Below are 25,810 nucleotides of genomic sequence, written 5' to 3'. Positions count from 1 at the left end.
TTAGATGGATGGTGGATGGATGGATGGATGGATGGATGGATGGATGGATGGATGGATGGATGGATGGATGGATGGATGTTTGGGGAAAAGCACCAAACCCTGATCTGACAGAACATAAATTCCATAAGTAATTGTGTCCCCAGACCTCAGGGAAGACTGCACCAGGACAAGTTCTCCTGGAGCCACCTGTGTTCAGTAAGTGCTTGCTGGACCCAGTGCTGGATGCTGGGCACAGAGATGGGTCAGACATGGTCCCTTGGCCTCAGGAAAAGACATGAGGGAGCCCATCTCAGCGTGCCAGCCACAGAAGCCCAGACAAGGGGCTCTAAGCTCCCCACAGACTTTGTGTATAATTAGGGCCAGGCTCAAAGGCTTGGCCCCAGCTGGCTTTGTGTGTCCTCAGTGACCATGGCCATTATTCTACTGGGCACAGTATAGACAAGGACTTGAGAGGCAAAGACTCTGGCCATGAACATTTCAGGGGATGCAATGGGGACCTATCTCCTCAGAAGTTATTTCTGGAGGACACTGCCTGTGTTTATGAGCCATGTGCTGCCCTTTGAGCTCCTGCACCCTGATCGCCACTGGGTGAAATCTAAAGCTTCTTCATGGGGCAGGGATGGCCAGCTAGGTGCAAGCCCAAAATCCAGAGTCAGGGGTGGTCTCCATGCTGAGTCTTCTATTCAAGTCAGTTTATGGCCAAGAAGCCACAGGGTGAGCCAGCCAGTGCCTGCCTGGAAAAACAGTATCCAAAGACATGCATGCCATCTGAAAGAGCCAAAAGTTGGCAGTTGGCAGAAGACATGGCTGGCTTATGAGTGAGCTGGGAAGACATGGGTGTTAGGGGGAGAGTCAGAGACCATGGATCAGAGGATGGCAGGTAGTAGGGGTGAAAGCAGGCAGCTTGCCTATACCAACAGTGGCTGAGCAAGTAGCAGATGGGCAGGCAATGGCTCCGGCTTCTAGTGAAGCCTGTTTGCACTGTTGCAGGGCACCATCGTCTCCTGTGCCGGGGCCCATTTGTCCCTGTGGAATGTCAATGGACAGCCCCTGGCTAGCATCACAACGGCCTGGGGCCCAGAAGGAGCCATGACCTGCTGCTGCATGATGGAGGGGCCAGCATGGGACACAAGCCATGTCATCATCACCGGGAGTCAGGATGGCATCGTCCGGGTAGGTTTGTTTTGTACAGAAAGGTTCATACTAGCAATGTACTGTTTTTCATTCTAATCACTTTATCCAGGGGTCCAAATCTGCAGTTAAACCTATGAGGCCATTCCAAACCAGGTCCTCATAGCAAATGAGGTAAGGCTCTTTCCAGAAAAAAAGTAAATAAATAAAATTATATGCATGTATAATTGTATATGCACATATATATATCAAATGAAATAAACATTCATTGTTCCAAGGCATGAAAGATGTATAGTCAAACACGTAAAACTATAGCTGATGCTACAAAGAGGTATTCGTGTCATCCATTCATCCATTCACTCGTCCTCTCACCCATCCTCTCTTCCATCCATCCATCCATCCACCCACCCATCTACTCATCCATCCATCAACCCACCAAAACATCCACCCACCTGTCAGCCCATCCAACACCACCCAAATATCCACCCATCCAACCACCCAAATATCCACCCATCCACCCACCTATCCATCTACCTACCTATCCATCTATCCACCCACCTGTTCATCTGTCTGCCCATCCTTCCTTCTGTCCATCCATCCATCCATCCATCCATGTCACTTGAATTCCACAAAGTATTCAAGAAATTGTCTTTTGGATTTTACACCCATATTTGGAAGCTTTTGTTGTGCCAAGATAGCTACAACTTAACTGTGATCCCAGGGGCTTCCACAGTTGAGTCTCAGAATCATCACTGAAATAATAATGGAATAACTGTGGTGGGGATGCAAAGGAAGAATGGATTTACCGTGGGGGCATGAGGAAGGGATGGATTTATTCTCAATGGGGAGGCCTCAGGGAAAGTAGAATTTCATTTGAGTCCTGAGGAGGGAGAAAAGTCTAAGGCTGTGAAAAGGCAGAGCAGCCTGAGGGAAGAGAGAAAAGAGGCTGCAGAGGGACCCTTCAGGGAAGTCCCCTAGAAGAACTCAGCCTCTAACCTGAGGGAGGCACAAGCTCTCTACCCAAAGAGCAGGATCTCCCGGGCAGGGCTGGAGCTTGAGGAGGTCAAGAGGGCCTGGGTTTGGTGGAGGATGGTTCATACCTGTAGGTCAGCCATGGAAGCCTGGATGTGTGAGTGAGGCACATTTCTTTCCTGAGCCCTGTCCAGAGGATACTTGGGGTTGGGGGGGTCTCTGGTTCACTCAGCATCATTTGTTCAACATGCTAATGGAGCACTTAGAATGGCCCAGAGCTGTGCTACCCCCTTTCAGTGGAGGCTGCTCTCTGTCCTTCAATAGCAGAAAGTCCAGACTCAGAGCAAATGAGAAGTCATGAAGCCTGGCAGGGAAGCACATACAACAGGGATTGGTGCCAAGTGGCTGGGCAGAGGGGGGAGACCAGTGGCTGAGTGGCAAGGGGGCATCCCAGGATGACATGATAGTAATTACGGGCAAAGGGACATTAGGTAAAATTATGATAAATTGCCAATGAGTCACACCCCTGCAAGTAAGGGGAGGGAAGGTGCACTTTCAGATGCAGGGAAGGGAGCCCATCTCAGCCAAGCTGCAACTTTAATGGGCCAAAGCCTCCACAAAGGGAAACTGAAGGCTAAGTAACCCCTTTTCTGGGAATGAATTAATGTCAGCAGTAAAATTGGGGCCATGCTCCCACCTCTTCCCTCACTCCCCCTCCACCTCCCACCCAGGACTTGTTTCCCCGTCCTACTGCATGTTCTCTTTTCTGGACAGATTTGGAAGACGGAGGATGTGAAGATGTCTGTTCCTGGGCAGGCAGTGGCAGAAGAGCCCTTGGCTCAACCTCCAAGCCCAAGAGGTACCTGCTCGGCTAAGGCTGCAGCTCGCCCTTGTCTTGCCCCAGCCCTCCCACCCCCATCTCAGCTTGGGCTCAGGGGTCACCCCTGCACCCAGGCCCTCAGAGCCCAAAGCCTGGAAGCTCTCAGCATTGCTGGCAGGCATCCAACAGGGACAGGGATGGTTCTTACTGCAAGCTGCTGGTGGAACGCGAAGTAGTGCAGAGATGCTGGGTGGAGCCCCATGGAGACCAGCGAGTGTCATGATGCTCCTCGGCATGTGGACAGTGGTGGTGGTGGCTTCCAGGGGCTCCTGAGTTTCAGGACAGGGAGGTACATCTTGCTGAGCTTGACTGGATGCTGTCTGTCTACCTGGATGACTCTCAAAGGCCAAACTCCCCAGCCCAAGGCAAGGATCCAGCCGGCTGTTTTCCTGGGCAGCCAGGCTGCAGACAAGGAATAAGAGAGGGGCTTTGGCAGGCCCCCCAGAAGGGAGAAAGGGTGTTGTCATATCCTAGCCTGCCCCCTTGATTCTGGCTCAGCCCACACGATGCCCTAATGACAGCTTCCTCAAAGAGGGTCTGAGTGCGGCCTGCATCCGCATTGCCTAGGATGCTTAATTAAAACATAGATCCCATCCTGTTTCTCAATCTAACCCACTGGAAAAAGTAATCAAAGGGCAGGAATTTGCAAGTCTAACAAGTTTTCCCGATGAGTCTGTGTGCACCAAGGTAGAAGCACCACTATTCTGGAGAAAGCCCTCTTTGGGTTGTAGCAGGTGGGACTGGAGTAAGAAGATCTGCTCCGCCTCCTGCCGCCGTGGCCACTGCCACCACCCACAGTCTAAGCCCCATTATAGAGCCATGATGGAGAGCACTGGCCATGAGCAGGCTCCCTCAAAGGACTTAGCATGCTGTCTTAGCTTGTCAGGGCTGCTACGACAAATACCCTACAGTGGATGGGCTTGAACAAGAAGAATTTATTGGCTTATGGCTTGGAGTCAACAAGTCCAAGATCAAGGTGTCAGCAAGGCTGTGCTTTCTCCCTGAAGTCTGTAGCATAATGGCACTGGCGTGCCACAGTCGTTGGGGCTTTTTGGCTTGAATCTCCACCTCTGTCACTTGGCGAGCTCTCTCTCATGTCTGCTCTTCTGGTTTCTGTTGATTTTTATCTTCTTGTGGTCTTCTCTGACTCACGGCTTCTCTCTGTGAGGCCCCCAGTAATACAGATAAATACCACCCTGATTCACTGGGGCCATTTCTAAATGGGATCTTAGAAGAGCCTATGCACAAATGACTCCCCACCTGAACTGATAATTCATCTCCAAAGGTCCTGTTTCCAAATGGGCTCACACTCTCAGGAACATGGATTAAGATTAAGAGCCTGTCTTTTGTTGGGGTACCTGATTCAATCTACCACTCAACATTCTTGTATTTCTCTCAGCAACCCTGGGGGTTCCTATTACTATTACACCCACAGGGCGGGTAAGGAAACTGAGGCACAGAGCGGTTCAGTAGCGTGATTGGAACTACTCAGCAAGTATATTAGCATTGCAGTCACTTCTGCCTCCGTAGCAGCCACAACCCCTCCCAGGATAACCTTAACCACAGATGCCACCTCTCAGTAATTATCACTGTCACCAGCATCGCCACCACCCAAACCACAGCCTCCACAACAATCAAAACCACAAGCCATCAAAGTTACTCCCACCTGCCCTACCGCCACAGCTGTCACAACTGCCCCCCCAGCAACACCACTTCTCTAATGCCACCAGCTTTCTCTCTAAGCTCTGTCCCCACCAAAGACCGTTCTTGCTCTGTGGCACGGAGCTGAGACATCTTTCTTGGACAGCCATGTATCCCTATAAAGTGAGAATTCTATATAATCATAACCCCTCTGACAGTGCCCAGTGTGCTCTGCATCCCAAAAGCTGCAGAAGAGAATTCCCCAGATGGCTGAAGACTATCTTTCGCAAGCAGCAACCATTTGCAGTTAGTTCATTTCTCAAATGCATTACACACCTCCTTGCTTCATTTAGGCATTGTCATGGATTACTTCTCCCTACACAGACATTTGTCCAGTCCCTACCCTAGGGCAGGTCCTGTGCTCTGCACTAGAGATCCCCTTTCCTCAAGAGTTCTCCCTATCCAGGAACTCTGGAGGGGCATCCACTCAGGGCTCTACCACTTCATTCAGTTCACAGGCTTCATATCTCCAGGGTACCTTGGGACCACAAGGAATCAGCCCGTCCCAGCGTGAAAAATAAGAAGTACAGGGCTTGTGCTTTCTAAGGAACTCCCAGCAGTTCTCTAGGGGATCAGACTGTCTCTCCTGCCCCAACTTCCTTGGAAGAGAACTAACACAAAGTTATTATCCTCAGCCTGCTTATGGAGCATGAAAACTGCCATTTCAGCCTTGGGTGAAAATGCGCATTTCTGGAGGCATCAAAGTTCAATAAACTAAAGGCATTAGATCAGCCCATGAATGATAAATGGATATCCAAGAAATAATGGTGGAAGAAAGGAAGGAAGGAAAGAAGGATGGATTAATTAAGGACACATCAAAGCCATTCCACTGGTTCTAGAAGTACCTGTGAATTCACAGGTTTCTATTCAGGATGAGGTGGAGTTACTTGCTATGAGGTTCAGTGAAATGAAAAATGAGGAGAAAAGCAAAAAAACAGGCTCGAGGCCCAGCTCCATCACCAGCAACTTCCCTCGCCCTCATTTCTCCTTCTGTCAAATGGAGGAACTTCCTGGGTCCCTAACTTTTAGAGGACTGATGACAGAACATGATACATAGATACAAGAATCTACCCAACACAATGCAGGTTATTATTATTTCCCCAGATGTCTCAGAGTCTCTGCTCTCTGCACATGCTGACTAATCATGATACTATGGAACTTGCAAGAGGTTTCAGACTTAACAGGGATCCCAGATCCCACATCTTTTCTGAGCAGTGTGTCCTGATCTGAGGTCACCTCTGTCCTGCAGAACTGCCAGGGTTGTGATCACAGTTCAAGAGAGCATTTGGATGAAATGACATGATAAAAATCAGTCTGGGTCACAGTTCAGAGTGAATAAATCCACATGCAAATGGTTACAGACCTAAACCTCTGGAGGACTCTACTAAGGAAGCTGCTCTCATGTATTACTCAAAACTGTATTTTTGAAAAGAGACCAGTATTAGACATGACACACAGTTATTTGTACATGTCTTTGTATGCATATTGCTGCATCCCTTAAATGTCTCCTAAAGTGTGAGAAACTAAATCTTTCAAGTATCAAGAAAACTGCATTTGTGTGCAGATATAATCTAATTTCTGCCTGGAATTCACTGGTTTGTCCTTTGCAGCAAGGAACAACCTGGTGGAGTACAAACTATTTCAAAACTTATCCCATTGCTTTGAACTCAATCTGATACCTAAAATGTGCTCGCAAAAGCTTGAGGTTTAGAATTGAGCATGATCTTAACAAATGCCTGGTTCTGCTCCAAGAGAGGTTCCCTGCTTTGCACCCCTCCTGCTTTTCCCAGTGTATTCCTCGGTGTCAACCTTGGGACATCTAGGACAGCAGCTTCTTCCCTGTCCTGGCTTCGCTGCTTTCGCAGGGATGTGCCTAGCTGGATGTCTCTCCATCTCACTCTCCATGGTGAAGGAATTACTGTCTGTCCCCAAATGCAGTCATTAAAATGAGTGGAGTAACAATCATTGAGTTATATTTAAAAAAAAAAAACATTCTCAGCATTTAATTATTGGTTGTGGCGTGAGAGGATTTAGATAAGTTGATAATGCCGACTTTATGTAATTTATTTTTACTAGGCAATTACGGGCTGCATTACATCCTGGCAGCAAGGTATTGTGGGGCATCTTATTAAGCATAAAGCCGGTAAACACTGATGAACAATTCTGCTGAACTAGGCATGCAATTTAGAAAGCAATAATACACAAATCCAATTTGGTACACAATGGATACCGCAGCACGTCAGCACATGTAACTATCACAACCTGCAAATTAAATTGGGACAGCCCTTTTTGCAACAGCACAGGCCAAGATTAAATATAGTTTCCCCCTCAATTTAACAACTTGCTGACCACAAATATAAATATGTGTTTATGGGTTTGTGTTCCGTGGATGGGTGCCCGTGTGTGCATGTGTGGGAAACCACTAGGGCTCATCTAGGTATTCTCTCGGACTCTCCCCAACAGGTCCCAGGTGGGAGAAGAACCTTGCTTTGTGCCGGGAGCTGGACGTCAGTGTGGCTTTGACAGGGAAGCCCAGTAAAGCCAGTCCTGCAGTGACCGCCTTGGCGGTGTCTAGGTAACGACTGCCCGGTATCTCCAGGCCTCCAGCAGAGGGCGCTGTGTCCCAGAGGCTTGGGCTCAGGCCAGAGGTCCCAGCACACCTGGGCACAGGCCAAATGACCAGCGTAAGGCCTTCCTAGGAAATGTTTTAACATACAAACGCTCTTGCTGTCTCTTGACTATCCGTGAATTCATGCAGAAGTCCAAAACCTCAAACGGAAGTATATTTTATTGTTTTATTCCAAAGAGGGACTTTTTCCCCAAGTTCCCCCACCTATTGTAACATTTGCTAGGATGACCCTACAGGAGCAGAAAATGCCTTTTGAGGGTTCTAAGCCAATACAAAATACCCGAGTGTCAGACACCACACTGTATATGCATTATTTCATTCGTTACGATAACCCCGAGGAGGTGGTCGCTGCTGGTAATTGCATTTAACCAGGACGAGATGCGTCAGGAGGCTGCTGACCTTGGAAAGCCTGCCTCCCTCATGGCCGTGGAAGTGAGTCTGGACAAAGGGAATGCCAGTTCAGGGTGCATTCTAGGAGGAGAACATGGAGTTCACTCTGCTTCTCCAGATACTGGCTGCATCTCTCCCAGAGCAAGAGGCCCCTCTGGTGATGCTAGTGAGAGCAAGGCAGGGCCTGCCCCTCTCCCTGCAGCCTGGGCATCTTAACACTTCCCTCAGTTCTTCAGGAGTCATAAGCCTTATAGCCCAAAGGGCTCCCCACCCCCATCTCAGTTTTACAATGCTTCTGAGAGGGGCAGTCAGGCCACAGAGCCATTGGTCCTGAACTGAATGTCCCATGTTTCAATTCCCTGAGTGCAAGCTGTGATAGGTGGTGCTCACTGACTTACCTTGTTTCTTGTTTCTTATCTCTTCCCAAGAAACCAGACCAAACTCTACGTCGGCGATGAGAAGGGGAGAATATTCTGCTGGTCTGCAGATGGGTAGAAGGAAAGCAGTGGCGACTGTGCCGTGCCTGGGAGGCTCTGGGGCAGCATGCTGTGTGCCAGGAGAAACTCTGGCACTGTAGGACACAGAGCTTGGTTGCAGAGGAAATCCCCAGGACCTCCCGTCCCCATACTGAGGGGCCCTGCTCTTCCCAAGCCTTCAAGGAAGGGACCGCCTGTGATGGGAGCCCCACTCCCTAGCCCTTTCCATGGTCCCCCAGGACTTTGACCTCTGATTACTAAGGACATGCATCTACAGAAAAACTGAGATTCCACCTACGGGGGCCTGCAAGGGGCATAAGGGAAGCCGTGATTTGCTTAAGCCAATTGCACACTAAATTCCACCCATGTCACCTTACCAACAGCTTACTGCACTGGAATAAGTGGGGTCACTTCCTGGAAACAAATGGAAAATGTTGCATCATCTTATTTTATTAAAGCAACTATCTTCCAAATATAAGAGGGCTCATGGTGCTTGAGAACCGTCACCTATTTTAACTGATGTATCTGCATCTCCCTATATAGAAAGGCAGGATAGCCCCAGGGAAGCCAAGCCAACCCTCTGTGTCCTTTCCTGGAAATGGGCTCCTCCTGCCTTTGTCTTATGGCAGTTGGCAAGGGGTCTTGGGTATGGGTCACAGAAGGCCATTAGTGTTGGCCATTCGAGGATGGGGTGTCAGCCGGCGGCAATGCACCCACCTGGGTGCTCCCCTGTCTGGGTGTGCGCATCCCACCTCTGCACCCACAGCAAGCAGTGGGTCCCTACAGGCTCCGGCTTGGGGGGCTCTTCCTGCTGTCCAGCCTCATGAAGAGGTTCCAGGCCCCCAGTCCACATGTTGGCTTTGAGCTGAAGCTCCTCCTAGGAAAATCTTGACCCTGATGAGACTTCTGTTTTCCATCTGCTAAGCTTCTGACAGATGGGGTCGTCAGTTAAGGCCCCCTTGAGGAATTCTAAGGCCCTTCTAGGGCCTGGGTCACTCTTGGTTCATTTGTTGGCCATTGAAGTATTGCCCTTGATCTAAGTGTCTCCTCTCTGCCCCAAGTTTTTTCAATAATCTTCCATCTCTCTAAGAAAGTCAAGCTTAGGTGGGTACATGGAAGTAATGGGGTGCTTAGCTATTTAGCTTTAACTTCCCTCCCTGAGATTTCCCTTCTGGCCAAGTGGGAATACGAATCCTTCTCCAAGCCCTGCCAAGGTTCTGATGGGATGTCCCCTCCCAATTCTCTCATACCTGGGAGCGGGAAGAAAATGAATTCAGTGGCAGAGGGTCCTGGGTCACCTGGCCTCCAGGTGGCAGTGAGTCAATTTAAAGAGAAAGTGTTACAGAACCAGAGGAGGTGTGCTGCTATGGCCAAAACAGCGGTCAGGGTGCTCTGAGATGCCTGTGAACATCCGTCTCTGCCAAGGGGAAGGTGGAGCAGATTCATAGATCCAGAGCCTCCCTCCCTGACCAGAGGGGACGTGTCTGACCCCAGTGCTCGGGACCATGCCATCCCCTGCACCATCCATCCCCGGCATTTGCAGACAACCCATTTGCAATCCTTAGTCAGTCTGGCCTGTGTCGGAGAACCACCAATTTAAGAGCAGACAGCACCCCTCCCCAGACAGGCCAAGAAGGAGAGTCATAAATTTCTAGGCTGGGCTTGCCTTCATTTTTCAAAACACGACTCCCAGCGCTTACCCAGGGCTGAAAGGCTATGTCGGGTTTACGCATTCAGCAAGCATTTCCTGGGCACTCACTGCCTTTGGCTTCCCCATATCAGGGAGAGAATGCAAGATGGTGTTGCATCATTGCTGGGGTGAGAGCTAAGGTGTGTGTGCAGACAAATGGCACCTGGCAAAGAAGGACTAAAGAGGAAGAGATGCCCCATGCCTCAGGGAAGGCACCGGTGACATTCTGGCTGGAAAGTGGAGCAGGAACAAGACTGAGAAGGCAGATAGGGCTCAGCCTGGTGGAGCTGAGAGGGGGTATTCTATGAAGGGGGTACAGCATGGGAAAACGTAAGGAGCTGGAAGGAGGGAGGCGGTGAGGGAAAGCAGGAGTGGGGGCTGTCCACCCTGGGCCTGAGGGCAGGGATGGGCAATGCGGGGCCCAGACCAGGAGAGGGGGGCTTTCCAGCTCGGATGGGGAAAGCCAGCGAGCAAAGGCAAGTCTTGACGTCAACCCTTGGGAACCGGCTTCACCTACCAAGGGCCCCAGCTAACTAAAGTTCAGACCCGCCTCTCCCTTGGGACGGATCTGGGCTTGCACAGGACATGTTTATGCTGAAAATTCTTCACGGTTTATCTGAACTTTGTGTGTTCATCCGCTAATTTTGAAAAGCCATTCCCTGGATCTCTTGGAAGTGGACTGATGGCTCCTCTCCAGGGGCCTCCCCAAGGGCCTGTCTAGGGCATTTGGTGCAAGACGGACAAATCGCTCAAACGGAATGGACTGAAAGCCAATGGGGAAGATACAGAGGGCCTCTGGTGGCTCTTTGGGCCCACACCCGTGCTTCCAGGGTTTTCTGGGTCCCTCTGGCCCTTGTCCCAGGGGCCTCGGCCTCCTACCCATGCTGGTAGTTCTTTAGTTCCTTGGCAGTCTCAGCTCCAGGAGAGGACCCCAGTCCCCAGGCAGCCACCCCCAGGCTCAGCCCAGAAGCCAGGAGCCGAGTCCTGAGGACTCAGTCACGGGGCCTGCAGAGGACTCAGAGATCAGATCTGACCGCATTAAAATGCAGCCAAGCAGGGCATACTTGGGCAGCAACAGACCCTTCCTATGAAAACCCTGATGAAATTTGCCTTGCATGAAATCAAATCGCTCTCAGCCCAAATCAGTTTTGCCTTAGTAAGTTCTTGGGTACACGTCACACGCCGAGATTGGTGTGTGCGTGTGTGTGTGTTTGTGCGTGTGGGTAGGTGCATGCATGCACTCACACATGAGCATGCTGTTTTATATTTCACTCCAACAGGATGCTGCCTGAAGGAGCTTCATAGCCTTCTTGGTAAACAGGAGCCCCGGGCGTGTCAGCCCCAGCTGGTTCACGAAACCCGAGGGGGAAGACACAGAATCCCAGCCCCAAGCCCCAAAGATACCCGCTTCCCCACCCAGAGGGGCAGCTCAGGGGATTGGGTTCACATCTGGGTTCAAGGCCCACCTTCTCCTCCTGAGCAGGGAGACTCGGGGGAAATTGGTTAGCAGGAATTGGCGCATCTTGGTCCTGGGCTGCTGTGAGATTAGGCATGTGAGTGTGAAGTACAGTATCAGGACATGGGCAGCTCTCGATAATAAAATGTTGACCACAAATGTCATTATTGTCCGGAGCCTCCTATCTTCTCACCTGGTCTCTGCTTGGCCACCACCCGTGGCAGGATTCCATCCCGCCAGTTCCTCAGGCCAGAAACCTCGGAGACATCTTTGAGTGAGTGCTCCCTAAGTACACACATCCAGCGTCTCAGGACATCCTGTCAGGTCTAGAAAAGTAATAGAAATTGAACTTACTGTTTAGAATTGCATGAAAACTATGAATGACTTAAGCATAAATATGACGAAATATGTGTAAGATCTGAGAACGACAACACATTGCTGAGAGAACGTAAAGACCCAAATAAATTGAAAGATGGATTTGGCCATTGTTTCAGTCTCCTAGGCTACTCAAGAAAATGCCATGGAATGGGTCGGGTTAAATAATGGGAATTTATTTGCAGTGACGCTTTCTCCCTGAAGACCATGGTATTCTGGGCCTGGCTGCTGGTGAATCTTGGACCTGGGTCCCTCTGTTGCAAGGCGCATGGTGGCCTCTCCTGGCAACTCTCTTCTCTTCCGGGTTCCACTGATTTTAGCCTCTGGCTGCTCCCTCTGTGTTTTTCTCTCTCTTTCTCTGAAGTACACGCAGCTTATAAAGGACTCCAGGAATACATTCTGAGTGAATATCCGTCCTGATTGAGGGCGTCACACCTCCACTGAAGCATCCTCATCAAAATGTCCTACTTACGATGGGTTCACACCCACAAGAGTGGATTAGATGGAAGAACATGTTTTCCTGGGGCATTTAGAGCTTCAAACCACCAGTCATGGATAGATGTTGTTAAGATATCAACTTTCGATGATTGTATAATGATAAAACTTTCACAATGTGACTGTGTGATTGTGAAAACCTTGTGTCTGATGCTCCTTTTATCTACCTTATCAACAAACGAGTAAAATATATGGAATAAAAATAAATAATAGGGGGAACAAATGTTAAAATAAACTTAGACTGAAATGCTAGTGATCAATGAAAGGAAGGGTTAAGCGGTATGGTATGTATGAATTTTTTTCTGTTGTCTTTTTATTTCTTTTTCTGAATTGATGCAAATGTTCTAAGAAATGATCATGATGATGAACATGCAACTATGTGATGATATTGTGAATTACTGATTATATATGTAGAACGGAATGATCATAAGTTAAAAAAAAAAAGATATCAACTTTCTCAAAACTGATCTGTAGAAACACAATCCCAGTCAAAATCATAGTAGGCTTTTAAAAATATTTTTTTAGAAATTGACAAACTGATTCTAATATTCATATGGAAATTCAAAAGACCTAGAATAGGAAAAAAAAAATGAAAATAGCAACAAACTTGGAGGACTTACAATACCTATTTCAAAACCTATTAAAAACAAGTAAGTAATCAAGACAACATGCTATTGAAATCAAGATAAGCAGATAGTTCAGTAGAACAGAATAGAGTCCAGAAACAGCATACATATGCTCAATCAATTTTCAACAAACGTGTGAAGGCAATTAGTGAAGTAAAGATAGTTCTTTTAACAGAAAATACTGGAACAGTTTAATATCCATATTTACAAACAATCTGAGACACATAATCCACCTTGTGAAGAAAACTTCATTTAAAATGAACTGGACTATCTCCTCATCCTTATATTAAAGTTTTGTGCCCTGAGATTGCACAAATCTCTCCATCCTGCACAGCCAGGAGAACCTGGTCAGCCATGCTCCCTAGTCTAGCTGAACCACCCTCCCTGTCCTCCAGGCCAAGCACACCCCCAGGATCTGGTGGTGTTGCTCAGAGATCTTTGAATAACCCAAGGTCACAAAGAATTTTCCTGTGTTTTCTTCTAGACACTTAATAGGTTTGGATTTCATGTTTGGACTGTGCAGTACTAAATGTGATTTTGAGTTTGAATGATTTGGGAGGGGCTTGGACAATATGATGGTTATTTAAGTTCATGTGTCAACTTGTCCAGTTGATGGTGTTAAGGAAGCACTGGCTTGATTGTTACTGTGAGGACACTTTTTAGACTTATCTGTCAGTGATTTGATTACACCTATGGCTGATGACATCTACAGTCAACAAAGGAGATTGCCTTCAGCAATGAGACAAGTCTCATCCAATCAGCTAAAGTCTTTACAAGGAGAAGTGATGACTTCAACAGACAGAAGAATTTTCATCTCCACTTCAGTCAGGCAGCTTCTCTTTGGAAATTCATCTGAAACCTTCACCAGAGTTCCCAGCTGTGGTGTGCTGTGTGAAGCTTGGACTTGCCCATCCACACTGTTTCATGAGACAATTCTTCTTTAAAAAATTATAATATTTACAGATATCTCCTATTGGCTATTTTCTGGCTAATAGATGTAGCATATTCAATTTGTAACAGACCCCATCATTTCCTATTGCTTTGTTTTTGCAGAGTGCTTCAGGATTAAATCCACATCTCATTTTAATTCCCAAACACTGGACTAGCACCTCAGGATTGAGAAATGCAGAGAAGGCTACTGTTCTCTGGGCCCAGGCCTCTTTAGAATCAATAAGGGAATTGCAAGAATCCCTAAACAATTCCCTGGAGTGATTCCATATGTCATTCATCTTACAAATTCATTCCATATTTATTCATGATTATTTATCAAGCCTTTACTATTCTAGGTGCCAGGATACAACAATGAACACAACAGACAGAGTCTCTGCCCTCGGGAGTGTACAGTTGTGGAGGAAGACAAGGAAAAACCCAAGATTACAGGCAGTGACAAGTGCCATGAAGGAGTTGGTTTCCTACAAGAAGGGAGGTCAGGGGACACTGGAGATGGGCAGTGAGGGATGGCTGGTGAGAGAAGGGGACATGCAAAGGGGTCCAGATGCAGAGTCCTTCATTCAATCCTCCTATTGCATGGTTAAGGAAACTGAGGCTCAGCAAGGCTAAGGGTCACATCCAAGTGCAAATGGCCTGGATTTGGGCTGAGTCCACCACTCCATCCCACACATCACGACAGCATGCTATGTCTTGAGTATCCTGGGAGACACACCCAGCTCCAGTGTCCTCTCCCTGTGACATGGCCCTCTCTGTTCCAGCCCCTGACGTCTCCATCTCTGAAGAGCTGATGCACTGCTATGAAATAGACTGAAAATAGCTATTTCAGGACCAGGCTCACTCAGGTGTGCCCCTGGGGCAGGGGGAAGTGGCAGCCTGTGGCGGGGGGGCAGTGAGGGGTATAAGTCTTTGCTCCTCCTCTTCCTGAAAGACCCCAAGGAGAGCCTTTTATCCCATCTGGGTTGCAGGAGAAGAGGGTTCCAGGGAGGGGAGGGCCTGCCCCAAAGCACCAGCCAACCCCTGCTGGATTCTTCCTTGGCTCTCCATCACCCCATGCTGCCTCTGTCCCAGACTAACACACTGGAATGAAATCGCCCATTTCCTGCCAACTCCCTGAGCATCTGTGAGGTTTTCAAGGTCAGAGACAGCAGCCTGCTTCTTGATCTCTGTCTGAACTGCCTGGCAGGAGCTGGCCCCATGAGGCGTTCCCAGAAGTGTATAGAAGGAAGGGAAGGAGGGAGGGAAAGAGGAGGCAGGCAGGGAGGGAGGGAGGGAAGGGAGGAAAAACAGAAAGGAAGGTTCCCAGAAACTGATGGCCAAGAACACTGAGCCTTGTTTAAGATGTGGCTTTAGAAGAGGGGTCTGGGGCTTCTGCTCCTGACCTGCCCTTCATCAGCCAAAGAAAGCGTGAGATTTTGCATAATATCTCTGAGCCTCAGTTTCCAACTCTGTGAAATATCAATAATCATACCCACGCCACAGTTTTTAAGAGTGGTAAACTACACAGAATGCAATGCAAGAGATGCCATCAGCCTGGCACTTGTCACAGTGTTCCAGAGCATGGTCTCTGCCCAGCCATCAAATGGAATCGGCCCAGAGTTGTGGACCTGCCCATCCTCTCCACAGACACTCCAGCCTGGAGCTGGACCTGTTTTTGCAGCCTTCCGTCCATACGACCACCCACCTTACATTGAAAAATACACACGAGGCATTACTATGTGCCAGCACTGGACCAAACACTGGAGATGTTCAGTGAATAACAGTCAGAACTCCCAGCTCATGGGGCGCCCGCATCCTACTTTGGAGACAACAGTAAGTTTTCTCTAATGAGAAAAAATATAGAAAACAAGGAGGAAGGGACAAGAAAGTATTGGGGAGGTGAAATTTGTGATAGGACGGTGGGAGGAGGTCTCACCAATATGGTGACATTTGAAGGCTGCGTATAAGTGAGGGAGTGTCATGTCAAAACTATGGGTGAGAATGTGACAGGCATGGGGACAAGCCCAGGTCCCTGAAGCAGGAGTATGTCCGTACAGAGAAATGGCTAGGGAACAACTGAACAGAGTAACAAGGAGGAGAGACGAGGTTGGAGTGGCAATGGAGGTGGAGGTAGATCCCAAAGAGTACATCACACAGGGTGACCCCAGGGGCCTCTGGTCTGCGAACACGGAGAGGGAAGGGCAGCCTCTAGCAAAGGTAAGAGGAGGTGCCTGTCTGGCTAAGCCAAGATGTACTGGCCTCCCAGCATCTCACATCCTGGGAAGGTAAGTTAGCTTTGCCTTACAAGGTACAGGTGCCCTCCCACTTGCACTCTGCATTCCAGGGGCCCTTTGCCTCACACAGTGGGGAGCTGACACGTGCCTGAGGACACAGTGCTATTGAGATGAACCAAGAGGCCAACTTCAAACCTCCTCTTCCTGTTTGGCTTGAGGTCAGGCCCCCGGCAGGGAACAGCTCATGATTCTTTCCCAGAACAGCAGCAGCCTCCACTCCAAATTCCAGCTGCCAGAACCCAGGGTCGTGTGCAGGGATTGCTGTAAAAAACAACGCAGATTGTGAGCTTCACCATTTCCTGTACAACACCTAATTAGGTTAGATAAGAAACTAGCTGTGTCTAAGTGCTATAAATGTCTATATTAAGCTGTTTGGAAAGTGCCAAGCACTTTGACATTTGAGAGTTCAGAGTAATTGAGGTATTGAAGTAAAATTGCTTCTGTTATTTAAAAGGTCATTATCGTCCTCAGCTAGATATATGAGGACTATTTTCCACTCTAGTGAGCCGTTCTCTCTGGCACAATTAGTATTGCTTCAGCAGAGACCTGCTGGGGAGACTCCCACCCACAGCCCCCACCCCGGCACAGGCTCAGCCATTAAGACACATCAGCTCCGAGGAAAACACAGCCGAGCCTTCACCACCCAGAGTCCCAGCCAGCCTCAGGAGAGTCATCTGGTCAACTGGTAACTCACATATGTAAAAGCAGACACCTTGTACACATTCTAACTTCATCCTCACACTGTCTTCAAGTATTGCCAGAATATTGCTGATGATGAAATTCAGGCCTGAGGTCAGCCATCTGCAGCCAAGAAGCAAGTGTGTGGCCGGTGGGCTGGACCGCCATGGACTGAGCACTTAGGATGTTCTAGGCAGTGAGTTAACCCTTTACTACACAGCTTGATGTTGGCCTTGTCACCATCCCCAGAGGAAGCCTCTCCAATTCAGATATGAGAAACCTGGAACTTAAAGACATTAAGATGTTGGAAAGAGTAAGAAGGCGGTTATGTTTAGTACTTTAAACCTCCAGAATTCTTTATGTCACACCAGTGCCTACAATTCCTTAACTCTGCCTCCCCACAGCTCACAGAATTTTTTTTCCCTTCTACCAGGTCCTTAACCTTTCCCAACCTGTTGAGTCCTCATGCATTTAGGACTCCTTTCAAAAGACAGAAACAGGAGCAGCCGAAGCTGAGCTAGTCAGGATGGTTGTGCTTAGACCATCAGTTCCTGGGATGGAGGCTGGGTTGTGCTTAAGTGCTGATTTACAGGGGAGCCGATGCCCACCACACTGAGACCTGATGGGGGTGCCGGCCTACCCTGGACGGGACCCCCAAACCTCTTCACCCTCATCAGTCACGTGGCATTCCTGCAAGGTGAAGTATAGATCATGAACTATGTCTGCAAATATGACCAGAATGTCTCACTATAAAAACTAATCATTGTGGTGTGTTACCAAACCCGACTCAAACCACCTCACCCCTCCCCAAATTACTGAGTTAAAGAAATAGAATGTTTTAAATTACAAAATAGATACCTGACTTAGAATCTAATTAGGTACTAAATTTATCCTTGGTTATCATAAATTTAATATAAAATAAATAACAATGATTAAATGTCCCTCAAAGAGAAACTTGACCTCCAAGAGCATCTTCATCTGAGCGAACAAGCTGGGACACCCTAGCCTAGGGAGGGGATAAAGGGTAATGATGATCAGCCAGTGCGTATTTATCAAACACTTGGTGAGGGTCCCTGTGCTGGGGAATGACAGAGAGCCTCTTAGAAAGCCCCTGGTGGGGGGATGACTGCAGACCATTCACAGCAGCATTATTGGAGAGCTCAGATGATGGGTGCAAAGTCATCCGTTATATGTTTGCCTTACATGGACTCATCCTTGTTGGTATGTTCCATTTCCTTTTGCTGCAAGATGTCGGTTCATGCAAAGTTGAGTTACACTAAGGTATTCAGAGGTAAATTCTGGGCCTGGGTGAACATTATCAATCTAGAGCAGGATAGGCAGATGGTGAAGTAGTATCACTGGAGTATAAAAGTCACCTTGACAGGGATCAGGGATGCAAGTGAGATAGGCCTGGCCTGGGGGTGTAAGGAAGCTGTGGGGGATGCCCCCAGTTTTTTTTCTTTTTGTTTGAATGGGGAGGCATTGGAACTCAAACCTGGGTCTTCAGCATGGCCGGCGAGAATTCTGCCACTGAGCCACCATCACACCCTCCATCCCACTTTTTTTTTTAATAGCTAAGAAGGGCTTGAGTGATTCGAAATTAGACCATCCACTGGCCTTTCCTCATTAAAAAAATACATGTCAAATTTGGAGAAAAATACAAGACAACTTGAACATGTTTCATAAACTGTAAGAAATTTACGTATTAGGCTACTGTTAATAATTTATTTTATCTGGGGACACAAAATATTGTCTTTTTTCCCCACTCACACCTGTATACATTGGTCTGAAATTGTCTAGTTACTGTGGCCAGGTATCTTCTTAGAAGGCCAAGTGCTTTAACCCCAGACCCAAGAACTCAGCTGTCGTCTTCTCAGTGAGGCGGCTGTGGACACTGCAGGGAGCTCTGAGTCAGTGCCGTCCTGAGCTGGCCTCAGGTCCAGCACTCAAGTACTCATAGTGCATCTCTGAAACCCACACCAACTCCTTCTCATTCTCATGCAGGAGGCGGAGGCCTCTGCAGGCCCTGAGGGGTGGACACCCCAGGACACCCATCAAGACCACTCCAGCGCTGACCACAGGCGGAGAGTGCTGCCAGTGGCTGCAGCTGTGTGACCTCCCCCCACCCCAGGACCAGAGTGTTATTTCAGGCTGGTCTTTGATGGAAACTGGCAGAGGGGCTGCCAACAGGATAAATATAGCAATGCCTTTCTGCTGAGTTGTGGAAGCTCTGATCAATGTGGTTTGGGGCGGAGGATTTGGATGCCCTTAGGGAGAAAAAAAATCCCTATAGGAAGAAAATCCTTACATGTGTGTTGTGGGTGTGTTTTAGTTTTCAAAGCTCCTTCACAGACAGCCACTTTCATTGCATTTGTGAGTACTGAGAAACAAATATGTATTAGGTTCTACCATGGCTCCCAGCATATCCTAATAGACAAAGCAGATAAGGCTTGGACCTCAATGGAGTCTCACTGTGTCCAGGAGAGCAGAAGGCTGTCGTTTAACTCCCTTATTCACTCAGGGAGAACAGGCTGAAGGAGAAAGGCAGTGCTAGGGAAGCATATAACAGAAACTTGAGACTGATTGTTAGGGGTCAGCAAAGCTCCTGGGGAACCAGGAAAGGAACTTACCTTCCCAAAGTGCTTCCCTTGTCCCAGGCAAGGTACTCTCCCTGAATCCACACAGGTGGGATAAATATTAGCAGACATTTTACCCCCAGTATTATCTGAGAACAAGCTGATGGGCAAGTCATCCCTTGGTGCTTGGCTTATCATGATGAGCACCTGGGCCTGTGGGTGACTCTTCCTGCGGGGGAGCCCCCTCTTAGCCCTGCACATGCCCTGCCCACTCCTACAGCCATCCTCACACCTGCTGTCTCCTGAGTCTCTTGTCTAGGGTTCACGCAGATGAACCCAGTCCACCCCTTCCCCTGGCAGAAGAGTCATTCTGCACAGGAAAGCCTCTCGGTGATAACTCTCTAAATCCGGATAGCCTTGGGTATTTCTCAAACAGGGCAATTGTTGGCCAGATCATCCAAAGGGCCTCTCCGAGATGCCCAGCAATTAAAAGGCAAACTCAGGATTTGGACCCATAGCTTCTGACTCTAAATCCAATGCTTATGTTACTGAGTTTCCACAGAGAAAAACCATGACTTAAGGAAAAGAAAACAAATTGCATGTGAAGAGAAATAACTCCCAGACATTTAATTCCATTTGGGGTCTCTAATCCTGGCTCTGTTTCCTGAAGCAGACAGAATGGCGTAGCCACACTTCATTGGCTTATAGCACATAGCATATCATTTTACTTGTAAATGAAATGAAGGAACAGGGGAGAGGGAGGAAGGGAGAGAATGTCATAAGAAGAGAAAGAGAGCAATTTGGACCAAGGTTGGATTAGGATGAGAACTTGTAGAAAGTTAAGGGAGCCACTTGAGACAGAAATAACTGAGCTCTGAAGGAATGGAGTAGATTAAGACCACATACAGAACTGGTAGAAACCAATGAGGTCTTCAAGGTCCCAGTAATGGCCACTAGATGGTGCTGTCAATACCAAGTAGTGTGGTTGGTGTTCAGAGTTGGCCAACGAAAGAAGTAAGGTCACGGTCTAGGAGGAGAGGCAAAGAAACAGTGTGGCACCGCCATGCCCATGTCTGTTAACTCAAGCAGTCCCAAAGCCTGGCCTTAATCCTTCACTGACACACCTTCCAGCCGCCCATCATAGGCTGCCAATGTACTTATCCCCAGCTATCGCGTCAAGCTCACCTGCACCTCCTCAGGCTTCTCTGATGATGGACAGGAAGAGTTTGTAAATTAGCAATGGTGTCCATTTTTACTCAGCTATCTGGAACAAGCCAAATGATTATGTGCAAAATTTGCAATCTGTCAAAATAAAGAGAACACATACAACCTAAAAGTAATCAGGCCACCAAGGTCTCTTCACTGGGCATGAGAGCAGGAAAAATTCCAGAATTTAGGGATGTTTGGGCGAATAATTTTTCTCTGTGGGCAGTTGGGAGGAGGCTTTTAGGCAGGGGGAGAAGCTCGTCCAGTCTGCAGGATTTGGGAGGATGGATTAGATGGCAGGAGCAGGGGTTAGCCCACTGGTCCATAATAGAGATGGACAGGACTGATGGAAAGCAGGAGTGGCATGAATGAAGGGGGAGGGAGGTCCTGGCAATGTTCTGGAGATATAGCAATAGGTTTCCAGATTCTGCCATTGTGGGCAAGCGGGCTGCATTCTCCGAACCTCTACTTCTTCATCCTCAAAATATGACAGAAGTAACTTCATCTTCATGAGATAATAGAGAAAATGCGCCCAACCTGGAGTCTTTATTTTCCAATAAATTCAGCCGTCACTCTGCTTCTTCTGATAATGACCTAAATCTTGATTTTCCAGTCCAGGTTTCCAGCTTTAGTTATGGATGAAGGGTGGTGTCCTTAACCAGGATGACTTAGGTATTGAGGGGTATTCCTGACATATCCACAATTGGTCGTTTGTGTTTTAGAGGCATATGGGATGCTCTGGGGGACTGGTCAGGTGTAGCTGTGGAGCTCAGGAGAAGGGTCTACATTGGATCTATAGAAGTGGAGTCCCTGGGAGGCAGGTAGATGGTGGTCAGAAAAACAGGTGTGGGTACAAAGAGAAAGAGAGAAGGATGGAGCTTTTAGAACACCATCATTGGAGGACTGAGTGAAAGAATGAATACCAAGAAAGGAGATCGTGCAGCAGACCATGAAGCAGAATTTGGCAAAGGGTGTCATAAAAGTCAGGGGATCAGTTTCCAAGAAAGAATGGTCAACTGTGTCAAATGGTGCAGAGAATAATGTCATTTTCTCAGCAATGGAAACGTACTAATCAGCAATGGTCCCTGTTCCGGGAAACCAGAAGTTTCCAAGAGCCTTGGGCAGAGCTGTGTTCAGAGGATGGGGAAACAAATGCAGCCAGCAGACAGATAAGAAATGAGTGGCATGCAGCAGAAGTGTAGACTCCCAACTTTGTAGAGAAGTGTAGCAAGAAGGGAATGTGGCTTGAAAGATGGTCTGTCAGAGAGAGAAATACAAATCACTTTAGAGTCTGAAGGAGAAGTTGAACATAGGAAAAAAAAGAGGGGGTAACTAGTAAAGGAGACTCCTGAAGACCCAGGAAATATAATTCAGAAGTGGAAGATGAGGAGTAGGATCAGGAACAAGAAACTTTGAAGAATTCTAAATTGGCCATGAGATGGTGGAGAGAGTACAGTCAGGGCATTTAGAACTGGGGTACCATGAAAACAGGGGAACTGCAGGAGGCTGAGAAAGGAAAGGGAACAAGAGGGAACACTGGGAAGCCCAAATCCTTACCTGAGCCAAAGACAAGCTCCAGTAGAGGCCATAATTCACCCAGCCAGTAGGTAAGAGTGGGACAGATGTGATTCCTGGGGGTCAGAGTTGGTGGGTTGGGATGCATGGGGGGAGTTGGGAAGGTTGCCGGGCTGGGAGACAAGAGCCTGGGTTCCAACCTGGCTCTGCCACCAGCTAGCAGGCCCCTCTGTCTTCTTGGTATCTCCATCTGTCAAGTAACAAGCCTCATTACAATGCTCTTGTATGGGCCCTTGCAGTTAGTACCCTGGGGTAGTGTCTCTAAAGGTCCAAAATTTTGTGGATCATGGATGCCCTCAGAAAATTGAAGAGAGCAGCAGACCCTCAAACACAACAGGTTTTGTATAAAATTCCCCGGTGTTCATGGATTCCCTAAGGTCAATCCATAGACCCTGGAGTCTGCGGTTCTAATCATACTCATAAATAGGAAGCAATCACACTTAATAGCCCCCACCAGCTAGAAAGCAGCCATAAGGTAAAATACTAGTCCCTTCAGCAGCAGTCACAGCCCCTTGTCCCCCAACAGACCTGCTACTAATGAGCTTTTCTCTTGTTTGCAGATGGAAGACACCTGTAATAAAGTTTAATGTGAAAGAACAAAGTGCATATAATCGAAGCTGTAAACATCTCTAATTCTATTTAAAACTATAGGATACAGGATTAACACTGAACAATCAGACACTACATTAGTGTGGAGGTAACTGAGCTGTGTTTGGTAGGAAGCAGGCACCAAGTCACTTTTATCAGTGACAACAGAAGGAGCAGAAAATGACCACATCAGTCCCCACTTCCCACCCTCTTTACTAACCAAGAGCCTCCTCCAAATCGCTGCCCTATGAAAATACACTGATAGCTTTGGAAAACATATACAGGGCAGATCAGACACAGCTCAGCACCAAAGTCCTTTTGCCTTGGGCACTTAGGGATTTCTTTTTCCCCAGCAAAATAAGCCATTTTTTAAAAAATGTGAACTGCACAGTTAATTTAGAGTGAGCAAAGGCACATGCTCTTCCTGCGTGACATCTGGAGAGCTCACACTGCTGCTGAACCCATCCTCTCCCAGGAAGCTCCCAGATGCAGTTCTCTTCTGGCTCTCTATTTCTCCGATGGCTCCTTCCTGAGCTCCTGCAAAGTTCCGCGTACACTTCTGCACCACCAGCATAAGTGCCCCATAGCTCAAGCCTGCACCGACCTCTCCTCTTGGGGCAGCCTCTCCCGGGGGATGTTGCCCATGTTCAGAGCTTTATCTGTGACCAAACCCTATCTCCCTGATGAGCTCCTGATCTGTATCTCCTACAGTTCCATCCTCGCTACTCAAAGTGTGGTCCGAGTGCTAGCCACCTGGGTATTCTCTGGGAGCTAGCAAGAAGTGCAGAAATCTCAGTCCCCATTCAGACTTGCAGAACCAGGATCTACACTTTACCAAGATCCCAGGATAATTGTGCACACAAATCTTAAAGTTTATGATAAGTGCCTTAACCATCTAGTTATTCCACTATAACTCCTGCTCAGTACATCCATGCCCGGACACAGACCCTTCTCCCGAACCATGAATTTCTTCAAATGGAGCAGAGCAGAGTCACTCTCTGACCCCAGTTTCCTACGGAGGGAGCATAGCAAGATATCAGCTGTATGTAGAAGCTGGCTTAAACCTCAGAGCTCAAGCAAAAAAAGCTCCCTCTGACATGCACACTGTGACGGTGACAGGGCTCATGGAGTCCCTACCCTGTGCCCCTCTGCTCACTGCCACTAACATCTCTCATTACTGCTTCAGCCTACTGTGTCTTTACCCCAAACCTGAAGAGTTCCCTGACTTGCAGAGAGCGTTCGTAGATTTGACAGTTTCCCGTCATTGAGAAAGGCTTCTTCAGAGCCTTGAGTAGGTGCCCTAAGCCCCAGAGTACTGCAGGAGCTTATGGTTTCAAGTGTAATCATTGACAATGATAGCAGTGGGGTCCTAGGATAACAGTATGCAGTACAACCCTTTTCCTTCCTGTGCTAGGAGGTAAGTTGATAGCATATTGGTCAGAATTTTTTCTGTTGTGAACTGACTAATGGGATAATGGGGCAGTTGACTGAATCAAAGGAAGATCTGAAGGGATGAGAAGTGTCAGGTGGATTTTGAGGGCCAGGAGCTCATATTCTGTGCTTCTAGGACATTCTCCCTGCCCCTCTTTCACTGTCTCCTTCATTCTTGGCGTATTTTCTACTTGCAGGAGATGTGGCTGTAGGCAGAGCTGATATAGAGCATTACAGCTTAGCTGCCCAAGATACATGCTTTGGACCATTTTTGTGACCTGGGGTATGGGGTTTGTCTTCATTTGCCTGAAATTATGCGACCAATATCACACATTGGCTGAGCTAAACAATGAGAATTTATTGTCTTATAGTTTTGGAGCTAGGAGTCCATGCTCTACCCCTGAGTCTGTAGCATTCTAAGGCATACTGGCCGCCACCCTTGGGGCTCCTTAGCTGGCTTCTCTGCCTCTGTCACATAGTGATCTCTCTTTCTCCTTGTGTCCTCTCATTTCCATTGACTTATGGCTTCTTATAACTGCCTTTGACTTTCTTCTGCCTTTTGAGGACTCCAATCATACAACTTAAAGCTCATCCTGATTCAATGGGCCTCATCTAAATGATAGGACCTTCAAAGATGCCAGCCAAACATGAGTCCCCACCTTAACCAACAATAGCATCTTCAAAGATCCTCTTTTCAAGTGCTTTCACACCCACAAGAATACAAATCCAGGCTTGAATACGTCTGCTACAGGCACAAGACTCAATGTGCAATGGAGCTCATAGTTAGCCCAGTTTAGTCTACAGTCAGCCATACTAGAGGCAAGGGCTGGGCAACGAGCAGAGATGTGAGTAGTGCCTAAAAGACGGAACCACTTGAATGCTTTTACTGTGTGTGTCTCTTTTGGCTTTTGAATGGGCGGGCCAACCCAGATGACTCTACACTAAAAAACACGGAGTCCCCATGTCATTCTCAATCCAACAAGTATCAGTAGTGGCAGGCCTGGCTCTTTCTTATTTGCCATATGAGCTAACAGAGGCATAACTCTTTCCTTCATGCGGCAGTAATCCCAAAGATTTCCCAGCACTCTCCTCTAACCACAGCTGCTTGAGTGTAGGACCTGGGGCTTTGACTTGGCAGATTAGTTTCATTCAGGTGGGAGACCACTTTATACTCCTCGCTTCCTGCAATGAGTCCACAGCCTGCAATGGCCTGGCCAAAATTCACCACCAAATCTGAAATCACTGAACTATGCCTGCAGGAAATCACTGCATTTTCAGCAATAGATTCCTATTTGTTTTAACCTTATTTCAATATATAAGCAATCGTCCTTTTGGAAAATTACTCATATATATTTGCTCCCATGAATGCCTTATAGTAAAAACAAATGGAACCATTTTCCTAATTTCTATTTGCATGTCACCTGTCATTCAAAAACTCACTTGATGCATGTTCCTCCTTATCTTTAGAAATGTCACTACTTGGTCAGTGGTGTCTTACATGGAGAATGAATGAGTAGACCCATTCTCAAGCTTATTACGTCTATAACATCACCCCACAGAAGCACCAGGTACAAATCATACACTGCTTCCAGCTCTGAACAGAGCTGGGGTGGTTTGCTTCTGGAGACAGCAGGGGATCAGGCTCTGCTCAGATGTTGCCAGTAGTTTGCTTAAGTCCCTTTGGAAGCATGTTCAGCAGGAGATGATGGTCATG

The 25,810-nt window shown here is 47.7% G+C and overlaps 1 protein-coding gene and 1 long non-coding RNA gene across 6 annotated transcripts in view; both read left to right on the top strand.

Moving 5' to 3' along the window:
- Positions 1-8,655, top strand: part of WDFY4 (WDFY family member 4) — a 281,815-nt gene extending 273,160 nt beyond the window's left edge. For all 5 annotated transcript variants that reach the window (XM_077124655.1, XM_077124656.1, XM_077124653.1 and 2 more), the window contains 4 exons: positions 991-1,173; positions 2,878-2,962; positions 7,148-7,259; positions 8,132-8,655. In XM_077124655.1, coding sequence (XP_076980770.1) covers positions 991-1,173; positions 2,878-2,962; positions 7,148-7,259; positions 8,132-8,198 — 447 coding nt within the window. In that variant the 3' untranslated portion in view covers positions 8,199-8,655. The remainder of the gene's footprint in view (positions 1-990; positions 1,174-2,877; positions 2,963-7,147; positions 7,260-8,131) is intronic.
- A 7,480-nt stretch (positions 8,656-16,135) lies between these two features.
- Positions 16,136-18,905, top strand: LOC143652995 (uncharacterized). The gene is made up of 3 exons (XR_013161001.1): positions 16,136-16,360; positions 17,154-17,417; positions 18,725-18,905. It is a non-coding gene; the product is annotated as an uncharacterized LOC143652995 (long non-coding RNA).
- The last annotated feature ends 6,905 nt before the right edge of the window (positions 18,906-25,810 follow it).

This window comes from Tamandua tetradactyla, chromosome 13 (assembly GCF_023851605.1).
Source record: "Tamandua tetradactyla isolate mTamTet1 chromosome 13, mTamTet1.pri, whole genome shotgun sequence".
NCBI classification, from domain to species: Eukaryota; Metazoa; Chordata; class Mammalia; order Pilosa; family Myrmecophagidae; genus Tamandua; species Tamandua tetradactyla.
Note: the sequence above shows the minus strand (reverse complement) of the source record. Positions and strands in the feature narration are given on the sequence as shown.